Genomic DNA, 11,709 nt, shown 5'->3' with positions numbered 1-11,709 from the left:
TTAAAGTTAAATGTAACTATATAGTGTAAAAACTACATGATATGCAGAAAGGGTGTATTAAATTGTTCATATCATGTTCAGGTGAAGTAAGTCAATACGATAGCAACGTTAAATCTCGTGAAACCACGCGTGATTTCATCTCGCGGGCTTTGGATCGTGGTTTAAAAAAGGCATCCATCTCAGTCAAGTCCAGCAGCCAACTCTATGTTTTTTGGTATGTCTTGATTTTTTGAATTAATATTTATTTAAATGTAGTTAAACATCTAGAGTGTCATCATGTAATATGCTAAAAAAGAGCCGCTAACTTATTTGCTGTTTTATCTGTTGTCAAAGAATTGGCGCTTTTTCATCTGAATTTGTCTTTGGCACAAGAGCCGTAATATCACATTAAACCTAATTACGAGGCACTCATAACATAATCTGGTTTTCTGTGTGAATAGATTTGTCAACTGACTCTTCAGTTACATTGTGTATTTACTGCACCGAGGTGTTAGTGAGATTTTGGACATTGAACAGCTTTAGCTAATATCATCAGCGGCATTATGCTAGCTTACATCCCTACCCCTCCTGCCCTCACCTGCTGTCCTTTTGTTTTTGTTTGTTTGTTTTTTTGCTGCACATTGAGAGATGACCTCTATTCTGCATTTCACCAGGAGTCAGCTGATGGATTGTGGGTTCAAGGTGTTATGGTAAGAAAGTATATTCTATTTTCGCTTAAGGTTTCTGTAACTTAATTATAATAGGGTTTTTATAGTTATTAGGTGTATGCATACTCAAATAGACCACCCTATTAATACAACTGAGAAATCCAAAATCTGCCATATAGGTTTAACTTATACCAGTATGTATTGTCAGAAAGGTGATTACTGGACTCACACTTGAACTAAAATGAGGTTTTAACTTGTGGGTTGTTGGGTTGCAAATCAGAAACAAACATCTTTGGATTTTTTTTAATCCCATAAGATCTGGAAACAGTTTTTATTCAACAAAACATTACTGATTAACCAAGCACAGTGCCTGCTGTTATTTCAAAATTATTTTATGTCATTTCAGATAAAATGAAGCATTCCAGTGCATCCCAACCATGCCTTTACAGTCAAGGTTTCTAACGGAGCTGAGTTTCTCTCTGACAGTCTGCTGAAAGTGTTTGCAAAGTGATCGGGGGGAACAGGGCATAAAGCTAAAGGATGTAGCTGCCATGATGACAGTAAGAACTTTAAAATTCTTTAACTACAAAGTGTATATGTATTGCATTAGGTCAGTAAAAGATTTTTATGCTGCATCCATTGGTATGGGTTGGCTGGGTTGTTATCAGGAAAATGATATTTGCGGATTAATTTACAGTGAATTAAAATGAATTGTTGGTCAGAAAAACTAAATCTGAAAATAATAACATTTGCAGCCTCAAAAGCACAGAAATCATAAAAAACCTTTTTTGATTTTAATTCTTACATAGCATTATTTATCAAGAACAGCTACAGATAGAACATTACTCCAGATGTTTTATCAGCTCCAGATATTCTTATCAGTCAGTCAGTAGTCATTCTATGGCTTCTAGTTTTGATCCCCTGCCCTTCATGTCTCTCTGTGTCCCCTCTGTTCTGTGTAATTGTGTGTCTTTGCATGTTTGAGTTTCTTGTTTTCTGTCACTCTGCATTGTGCATTATGTTCTCATGGTTGGTTTTTTGTTACTCTCTCTAGTCTAGTCTCTTGTGTTCCCAGCTGAGTATTTCCCTGTGTATTTTGGTTCTTAGACCTCTGCCTTATGGTTTATGTCTCTGTATTTCTTAGTTGCTGTCTCCACTGTGTCAAGTTCGCGTCTCTGTGTGATACTTCCTGTTTTACTTTGATGGTCCGTGTCTCATGTGAATGCGTCCTGCTTTGCTTGTCTCGTCAGTCCTGATTTCTCCCAGCTGTGCCCTCCTTCTGTGTCTCATTCCCCTCGTTACTTCCCAGTGTATTTAAACCCTGTGTTTCTCTGAGTCAGTGTTGCGTCGTCCCTCATGCTGTGTGGATCTCCCTGTGTGTGTCTCTCTGTGAGTTTTCCAAGTTCCCAGTTTAGATTAGTTTGTATGTTTTTTCCCTGCCAGCAAATAAAGCTGAGTTTTGAGTTCACCTCCCTGAGTCTGTGAGTCCTGCACTTTGGGTCCAACTCCTGCCTGCCGCACAGCGATTCATGACAGAACGACGCGACCACAAAAAGGATCCAGCGGACTCAATGAGGAGGCGCCGCTTGGCTTTTGATGGGACCCGGTTGGTTCTTGGGGGTCCTCCGTGTAGCCGGTCGTCTTCGTTTGCCACTAACCCGTCTACTCACTTTTCTGTTTCCTCTCCACTGTTGACGCCTGCGACCCGGACCCGAGGAAAGCACCCGAGGCGGCACCGCGAGGAATACTATGAGCCTGCGAGCAACCAGCTCACGCCAGCACAGGCATTTTATAAAATGCTGGGGATTATCATTGTTCCCCCCAGTGCACCCAACATTTCCACACCGCAGCAGGAGCAACTGCAGCTGAGTTTTCCCACATCACCTTCAGCCAGCCCTTCTCCCTCTTCAACAGGGAAGCGGCAGACACCCCGCCAGCATTCACAGCCCCAGCGAGGGCCTGGATTTCTTCCTGTACAGTCGGCTAGGGTGAGTGGTGGAGCTACTCTTTTGGCTCCTGCAGAAATAAAAACTGTTAATTCCGGGCCGGCTTGTTGTGTAAGCGGCACCGGAAATGAAAGAACTGCTTATTTTAAGGACAATTATTCTGGCCCATTGAGCCATTCAAACTGTGTCACTCCTGTTCCTTTCGAGCCTATCCATGAAACTAGGAAGATTGGTGTCTCTGTGCTCAATAACTCCAAGGATCCAAAGACTGTTTTAGACTCAGATGGTTGTGAGCTACAAACTGAAATGAAGGGTCCTGAGGGTTCGGTTAAAAATGAACTGTGTGTTCCCCAGCCCTCAGCTCAGTTAGCCGCCCGGCCTAAAGCCCAGTCGCCGCCTCCACCACCACCATCACTACACCCAGCCATTCAGGCTGCTACTCAGTCAGACATTCAACCCATAGCCCTGCCGTTAATACACTCTGTAGCTGAGCCACTAGCTGCCCGACCCGCAGCCACTTCAGCCACTCCTCCACCCGTTACACCTCCACTACAACCGTCACTGCAGTCTCTAGTGCAGTCTCCAGTGTCCCCAGCGCAGTCTCCAGTGTCCCCAGTGCAGCATCCCTTAGCACAGTCATCCACTCAATCACCAGCTCCACTTTCCCCTCAACTATCTCTACCACCTCTAGCTCAGTCTCCTGTGCACTCACCTCTGGTTCATTCTCCTGTGAAGTCATCAACTCCACTGCCTACTCCACTCTCACCACCTCCGTTACAACAGACATCAGTTCAGTCCCCTGTGCCAGTGCAGACGCCCTCAGTTCAGTCTCCCGTGCAGTTATCTACTTCACCACCATCAGTAGCTCAGCTCCCACTCTCATCCGCATCTCCAGTAGCTCAGCTCGCACCTGAACCATTGGCCCAGTCCCCGATAGCAATACGGTCTTCTGTTCGGCTTAACATTCAGCCAGGGGTCCCAAACCTCTCTGGCTCTACATCAGCTCCTGCTGGAAGCTCGGATGAGCTCATCCAGGACTCCGCGGCTCCCACGCCGCCATCTACCTCGTCCGCTGGGGGTTCCAGTGAGCCCGGCCAGCACCTCCTCGTCTCCGCTGAAGGGCCCGAGGGGCCCGTTCAGCCTCCTGTCTCCGCTGGAGGGCCCGAGGGGCCCGTTCAGCCTCCTGTCTCCGCTGGAGGGCCCGAGGGGCCCGTTCAGCCTCCTGTCTCCGCTGGAGGGCCCGAGGGGCCCGTTCAGCCACCTGTCTCCGCTGGAGGGTCCGAGGGGCCCGTTCAGCCTCACGCCGCATCAGCTGGAGGGCCCGAGGAGCCTGTCCAGCCGCCACCTGCGACCGCCTCGTCGTCGCCTGGTCCGGCTGCATCTGCCTGTGCTTCTGCTACGCCTGGGCCAGCCTCTGCCTCTGCTTCTGCTACGCCTGGTCCGGTCTCAGCCTCTGCTTCTGGTCCAGCTTTGGCTTCTGCTTCTGCTCCCCCTGGTCCAGCCTCAGCCTCTGCAGCTCCGCCTGGTCCAGCCTCAGCCTCTGCAACCTCGTCTGGTCCGGCCTCCGAGTCTTCGTCCTCGTCTGGTCCGGCCTCCGAGTCTTCGTCCTCGTCTGGTCCGGCCTCCGAGTCTTCGTCCTCGTCTGGTCCGGCCTCCGAGTCTTCGTCCTCGTCTGGTCCGGCCTCCGAGTCTTCGGCCTCGTCTGGTCCGGCCTCCGAGTCTTCGGCCTCGTCTGGTCCGGCCTCGTCTGGTCCGGCCTCGTCTGGTCCTGCCTCGTCTGGTCCTGTGCCCACCAGGCCATGGCCAGCACGCCTGAGACTGGAGGGCCGCCGCTGCCTTCCGCGCGGTCGGCCTCCTGAACTGCTCCGTTGTCTCCTTCGCCGCCGCCGTTGCCTTGCGCACGGCCGGCCTCCTGAACTGTTTCCACGTCGCCGCCGTTGCCTTGCGCACGGCCGGCCTCCTGCACTGTTTCCGCATCGCCGCCGTTGCCTTGCGCACGGTCGGCCCCCTGAACTGGTTCCACGTCTCCGCCGTTGCCTTCCGCATGGTCGGCCCCCTGAACTGCTCTGTGTTTGGGTTGTTTTCTTGGGCTCCGGTGTTTGCTGTGCTCTTCTTTTGTATTCCGTTACTCACTACGGCAGCCGTAATGCTCTGACAATCCATCAAGCAGTGCGGCTTACCAAAGTTGTACTAAAACATCTTTTAACAGATTTCTGCACGCCAAAATCGGTTCGAGGTCAGTAAGCACAACCAGAATTCATACATAAGGCACAATCTCGATTTTTGAGAAAATTAAAGGATTTTAAGTGTGCCTTATGGTGTGGGAAATACGTTATACAGAAGAAAAGAATATATCGTGATATATATCGTTACCGCACATGCTTCAAATTATATCGCGATATGAATTTTAGGCCATATCGCCCAGCCCTAGTGGCATCATCTTCCATTTGAGTTATTGCATGCTTTGGTGTTTTTGTGTTTTGTCTTTGTGTTCTGCAGCTCTTCTCCAGCTGCCAGCTATTTAGAGTTGAGTACAGAGAGTAGTTGATTGGTAATGATTTGAGCCCTTCTCAATAAAGGGGAGAGAAAACAGGAAGGATGTTCTTTGTTTTTCTGTAGGACACAGTTGGAGAAGGGAAGCCGGCTGAAATTGGAGACTCCAGTGAGATAAGTGAACATTTTAAAGGAAAATAGTTTTAACCTGATCTGGAGGGTTTTGCTCTTAAAATAATCAGTGACATCAGGAAGTTGATTCACTTTAATTAGAATTTATGTGGATTTGTTGTGATAAAGAGACTGGATTGGAAACTGTTGGTGTGCTGGACCTGCGTGTTACGCGAGTTTAACGGGGAAAAAGCTGTAATTAGGAGGCAACCAAAGAGAGGAAATTGTTCAAGACTTGGAGAGGAACAGCTTGACTGTTGAAGTCCCTGATGGGGAATCCCACTCCCTAAGAACACAAAGTTTGTTAATGTGGGTGGAAAGCCTTTCTCAGGAACATGCGAGATTGATGCACTATATTATCTTGGGTTCCAGCAGTACATCCATCTACAGATGAATGAGAGAATCATTTATGAGTAATGCTTGTGCATAACTGACTAATTTCTTTCTCACCAGTCTTTACTCAATATTTAGCACCAAGTTATAATATGTTTGCATATAATTTTAAGTTCAGCCCGCACAGCAGCTCTGAAGCTGAAGCCAGATTTGGATGCTTTGAGCTAAATATCACTATGATAATGATAACATATATACAAGCTCGTAATACGCTGAAGTTAAGCAGATTTACATCGTTCAAGTGTGTTGATATGCTGTTGAGAAACATTTTTCAGATGAGTGACCCGTTAGTGAACTCACTAGGTTTTGCTGTTTTCAGGCAATCAGATTTAAGGCATGGAAATGGGTTCGGTGATAGCCAAAAGTAGAACCCCTCCAATATATAGATCATATATAGACAAGCAGTGGTAACATGATTTGATCTGTCATTTCGTGCCTTTTATAGCTGTCAGTGCTCAGAAAATTCAGAGAAAATCTGTTTCGTCAGGAATAAAGTCTAGGTGACAGCCAACACAAGCAGAAAGAGACCGACGACTCCCGCCGCATAAAACCGCAAACACAGGATGCTGGCAGTACACGGAGATCAAATGACCAAGATAAGTAAAAGAGGGGATTTTTTTTATACACTGAAAACAAATTGCACAAAGTGCACAGAAAGTATCAGTTAGGATTAGTCTGAAACTAATCAAAAACTGTTAAATATGCCACTGATTTCTAAGTCATGAAATTTAATTTTATTGTTTGTCTTTAAGTCTTTGACAGTATAGTATAAAATCTTTATAATAGTTTTAGAGATGCTTTTACAGTTCTGAATGTTTAATTTTTCATTTATCTTTTTCTGCATGTATACAGTGAAGGTAACATCTTATGCGTATTGTACTTATTTAAGAGGAGATTGGATCAGTGTCAAACCTGCAAACTTTTACTGTGTTTAAATTGCATATATCTGGATATATTTGTGTTTCGATAAATCTAAATTACAAACCTGGCCCTCTTCACACACAAACTTATTTTTATTAAATTATTATTATTATTATTATTATTATTATTATTATTATTATTATTATTATATGGTTCCCCTAGCATCATCTGGCCTTTGGAAGGGACACAGCACTGTTAACAAGAAAAAGCGCAGCATTATGGTTATTTTGTGTATTTAGATGGTGTCTTTCCGTTAAACGGAGGATCTTGGAAGGTTCCAAAACATCAGCTGGCTAATATTAGCGCACTGTTTTTAGGGGAGTTTTCCATTTAGAGGTTTTTCCACTTCAAGATCATGATATCTTGTGTTTAAGGTGTATTGCCCTTAAAATGACTTGATTCAGTTGTGACTGGTTTCCTGTTCTTCAGCATACAAAGCACTAAATCATAATACAAAACAGCAACACCTTTTTAAAGAGATGTTTCAAATGCTAACAGCCTTCTTACATGGACATGTTTGCGTTTATATTCAAACCTGGCTGAAAATTGTAAATATTTTTACCTGTATAGTTAAATATTGTCACGGTCCTGGGTCTCCTGACCCAGCGTTTTTAGTTCTTTGTGATTTTTGTATTATTGTACTTGTGTGTGATTTATTCTATGGCTTCTAGTTTTGATCCCCTGCCCTTCATGTCTCTCTGTGTCCCCTCTGTTCTGTGTAATTGTGTGTCTTTGCATGTTTGAGTTTCTTGTTTTCTGTCACTCTGCATTGTGCATTATGTTCTCATGGTTGGTTTTTTGTTACTCTCTCTAGTCTAGTCTCTTGTGTTCCCAGCTGAGTATTTCCCTGTGTATTTTGGTTCTTAGACCTCTGCCTTATGGTTTATGTCTCTGTATTTCTTAGTTGCTGTCTCCACTGTGTCAAGTTCGCGTCTCTGTGTGATACTTCCTGTTTTACTTTGATGGTCCGTGTCTCATGTGAATGCGTCCTGCTTTGCTTGTCTCGTCAGTCCTGATTTCTCCCAGCTGTGCCCTCCTTCTGTGTCTCATTCCCCTCGTTACTTCCCAGTGTATTTAAACCCTGTGTTTCTCTGAGTCAGTGTTGCGTCGTCCCTCATGCTGTGTGGATCTCCCTGTGTGTGTCTCTCTGTGAGTTTTCCAAGTTCCCAGTTTAGATTAGTTTGTATGTTTTTTCCCTGCCAGCAAATAAAGCTGAGTTTTGAGTTCACCTCCCTGAGTCTGTGAGTCCTGCACTTTGGGTCCAACTCCTGCCTGCCGCACAGCGATTCATGACAGAACGACGCGACCACAAAAAGGATCCAGCGGACTCAATGAGGAGGCGCCGCTTGGCTTTTGATGGGACCCGGTTGGTTCTTGGGGGTCCTCCGTGTAGCCGGTCGTCTTCGTTTGCCACTAACCCGTCTACTCACTTTTCTGTTTCCTCTCCACTGTTGACGCCTGCGACCCGGACCCGAGGAAAGCACCCGAGGCGGCACCGCGAGGAATACTATGAGCCTGCGAGCAACCAGCTCACGCCAGCACAGGCATTTTATAAAATGCTGGGGATTATCATTGTTCCCCCCAGTGCACCCAACATTTCCACACCGCAGCAGGAGCAACTGCAGCTGAGTTTTCCCACATCACCTTCAGCCAGCCCTTCTCCCTCTTCAACAGGGAAGCGGCAGACACCCCGCCAGCATTCACAGCCCCAGCGAGGGCCTGGATTTCTTCCTGTACAGTCGGCTAGGGTGAGTGGTGGAGCTACTCTTTTGGCTCCTGCAGAAATAAAAACTGTTAATTCCGGGCCGGCTTGTTGTGTAAGCGGCACCGGAAATGAAAGAACTGCTTATTTTAAGGACAATTATTCTGGCCCATTGAGCCATTCAAACTGTGTCACTCCTGTTCCTTTCGAGCCTATCCATGAAACTAGGAAGATTGGTGTCTCTGTGCTCAATAACTCCAAGGATCCAAAGACTGTTTTAGACTCAGATGGTTGTGAGCTACAAACTGAAATGAAGGGTCCTGAGGGTTCGGTTAAAAATGAACTGTGTGTTCCCCAGCCCTCAGCTCAGTTAGCCGCCCGGCCTAAAGCCCAGTCGCCGCCTCCACCACCACCATCACTACACCCAGCCATTCAGGCTGCTACTCAGTCAGACATTCAACCCATAGCCCTGCCGTTAATACACTCTGTAGCTGAGCCACTAGCTGCCCGACCCGCAGCCACTTCAGCCACTCCTCCACCCGTTACACCTCCACTACAACCGTCACTGCAGTCTCTAGTGCAGTCTCCAGTGTCCCCAGCGCAGTCTCCAGTGTCCCCAGTGCAGCATCCCTTAGCACAGTCATCCACTCAATCACCAGCTCCACTTTCCCCTCAACTATCTCTACCACCTCTAGCTCAGTCTCCTGTGCACTCACCTCTGGTTCATTCTCCTGTGAAGTCATCAACTCCACTGCCTACTCCACTCTCACCACCTCCGTTACAACAGACATCAGTTCAGTCCCCTGTGCCAGTGCAGACGCCCTCAGTTCAGTCTCCCGTGCAGTTATCTACTTCACCACCATCAGTAGCTCAGCTCCCACTCTCATCCGCATCTCCAGTAGCTCAGCTCGCACCTGAACCATTGGCCCAGTCCCCGATAGCAATACGGTCTTCTGTTCGGCTTAACATTCAGCCAGGGGTCCCAAACCTCTCTGGCTCTACATCAGCTCCTGCTGGAAGCTCGGATGAGCTCATCCAGGACTCCGCGGCTCCCACGCCGCCATCTACCTCGTCCGCTGGGGGTTCCAGTGAGCCCGGCCAGCACCTCCTCGTCTCCGCTGAAGGGCCCGAGGGGCCCGTTCAGCCTCCTGTCTCCGCTGGAGGGCCCGAGGGGCCCGTTCAGCCTCCTGTCTCCGCTGGAGGGCCCGAGGGGCCCGTTCAGCCTCCTGTCTCCGCTGGAGGGCCCGAGGGGCCCGTTCAGCCACCTGTCTCCGCTGGAGGGTCCGAGGGGCCCGTTCAGCCTCACGCCGCATCAGCTGGAGGGCCCGAGGAGCCTGTCCAGCCGCCACCTGCGACCGCCTCGTCGTCGCCTGGTCCGGCTGCATCTGCCTGTGCTTCTGCTACGCCTGGGCCAGCCTCTGCCTCTGCTTCTGCTACGCCTGGTCCGGTCTCAGCCTCTGCTTCTGGTCCAGCTTTGGCTTCTGCTTCTGCTCCGCCTGGTCCAGCTTCGGCTTCAGCCTGTGCTCCCCCTGGTCCAGCCTCAGCCTCTGCAGCTCCGCCTGGTCCAGCCTCAGCCTCTGCAACCTCGTCTGGTCCGGCCTCCGAGTCTTCGTCCTCGTCTGGTCCGGCCTCCGAGTCTTCGTCCTCGTCTGGTCCGGCCTCCGAGTCTTCGTCCTCGTCTGGTCCGGCCTCCGAGTCTTCGGCCTCGTCTGGTCCGGCCTCCGAGTCTTCGGCCTCGTCTGGTCCGGCCTCGTCTGGTCCGGCCTCGTCTGGTCCTGCCTCGTCTGGTCCTGTGCCCACCAGGCCATGGCCAGCACGCCTGAGACTGGAGGGCCGCCGCTGCCTTCCGCGCGGTCGGCCTCCTGAACTGCTCCGTTGTCTCCTTCGCCGCCGCCGTTGCCTTGCGCACGGCCGGCCTCCTGAACTGTTTCCACGTCGCCGCCGTTGCCTTGCGCACGGCCGGCCTCCTGCACTGTTTCCGCATCGCCGCCGTTGCCTTGCGCACGGTCGGCCCCCTGAACTGGTTCCACGTCTCCGCCGTTGCCTTCCGCATGGTCGGCCCCCTGAACTGCTCTGTGTTTGGGTTGTTTTCTTGGGCTCCGGTGTTTGCTGTGCTCTTCTTTTGTATTCCGTTACTCACTACGGCAGCCGTAATGCTCTGACAATCCATCAAGCAGTGCGGCTTACCAAAGTTGTACTAAAACATCTTTTAACAGATTTCTGCACGCCAAAATCGGTTCGAGGTCAGTAAGCACAACCAGAATTCATACATAAGGCACAATCTCGATTTTTGAGAAAATTAAAGGATTTTAAGTGTGCCTTATGGTGTGGGAAATACGTTATACAGAAGAAAAGAATATATCGTGATATATATCGTTACCGCACATGCTTCAAATTATATCGCGATATGAATTTTAGGCCATATCGCCCAGCCCTAGTGGCATCATCTTCCATTTGAGTTATTGCATGCTTTGGTGTTTTTGTGTTTTGTCTTTGTGTTCTGCAGCTCTTCTCCAGCTGCCAGCTATTTAGAGTTGAGTACAGAGAGTAGTTGATTGGTAATGATTTGAGCCCTTCTCAATAAAGGGGAGAGAAAACAGGAAGGATGTTCTTTGTTTTTCTGTAGGACACAGTTGGAGAAGGGAAGCCGGCTGAAATTGGAGACTCCAGTGAGATAAGTGAACATTTTAAAGGAAAATAGTTTTAACCTGATCTGGAGGGTTTTGCTCTTAAAATAATCAGTGACATCAGGAAGTTGATTCACTTTAATTAGAATTTATGTGGATTTGTTGTGATAAAGAGACTGGATTGGAAACTGTTGGTGTGCTGGACCTGCGTGTTACGCGAGTTTAACGGGGAAAAAGCTGTAATTAGGAGGCAACCAAAGAGAGGAAATTGTTCAAGACTTGGAGAGGAACAGCTTGACTGTTGAAGTCCCTGATGGGGAATCCCACTCCCTAAGAACACAAAGTTTGTTAATGTGGGTGGAAAGCCTTTCTCAGGAACATGCGAGATTGATGCACTATATTATCTTGGGTTCCAGCAGTACATCCATCTACAGATGAATGAGAGAATCATTTATGAGTAATGCTTGTGCATAACTGACTAATTTCTTTCTCACCAGTCTTTACTCAATATTTAGCACCAAGTTATAATATGTTTGCATATAATTTTAAGTTCAGCCCGCACAGCAGCTCTGAAGCTGAAGCCAGATTTGGATGCTTTGAGCTAAATATCACTATGATAATGATAACATATATACAAGCTCGTAATACGCTGAAGTTAAGCAGATTTACATCGTTCAAGTGTGTTGATATGCTGTTGAGAAACATTTTTCAGATGAGTGACCCGTTAGTGAACTCACTAGGTTTTGCTGTTTTCAGGCAATCAGATTTAAGGCATGGAAATGGGTTCGGTGATAGCCAAAAGTAGAACC

General features: G+C 48.0%; 2 protein-coding genes across 2 annotated transcripts; both read left to right on the top strand.

The window, feature by feature from the left end:
* Positions 1–173: 173 nt before the first annotated feature.
* On the top strand, positions 174–5,118 carry LOC146556226 (uncharacterized). The gene is made up of 5 exons (XM_085249659.1): positions 174–214; positions 654–689; positions 1,054–1,207; positions 2,091–4,118; positions 5,093–5,118. The coding sequence occupies exons 4-5, from the start codon at positions 2,177–2,179 to the stop codon at positions 5,116–5,118; spliced, it is 1,968 nt and encodes a 655-aa protein (XP_085105785.1). The 5' UTR covers positions 174–214; positions 654–689; positions 1,054–1,207; positions 2,091–2,176.
* Positions 5,119–7,132: 2,014 nt separating this feature from the next.
* On the top strand, positions 7,133–10,805 carry LOC146556225 (uncharacterized). The gene is made up of 2 exons (XM_085249658.1): positions 7,133–9,793; positions 10,780–10,805. Exons 1-2 carry the CDS (start codon positions 7,861–7,863, stop codon positions 10,803–10,805), a joined length of 1,959 nt encoding a protein of 652 aa, XP_085105784.1. The 5' UTR covers positions 7,133–7,860.
* Positions 10,806–11,709: the final 904 nt, after the last annotated feature.

The sequence above is a fragment of the Mchenga conophoros genome, linkage group LG16 (assembly GCF_057382185.1).
Source record: "Mchenga conophoros isolate Kocher_MC1m ecotype Shallow Benthic linkage group LG16, M_conophoros_male_GT1.1, whole genome shotgun sequence".
NCBI lineage: Eukaryota > Metazoa > Chordata > Actinopteri > Cichliformes > Cichlidae > Mchenga > Mchenga conophoros.
The sequence above is the reverse complement of the archived record's forward strand: the minus strand, read 5'-3'. Positions and strand labels throughout refer to the sequence as shown.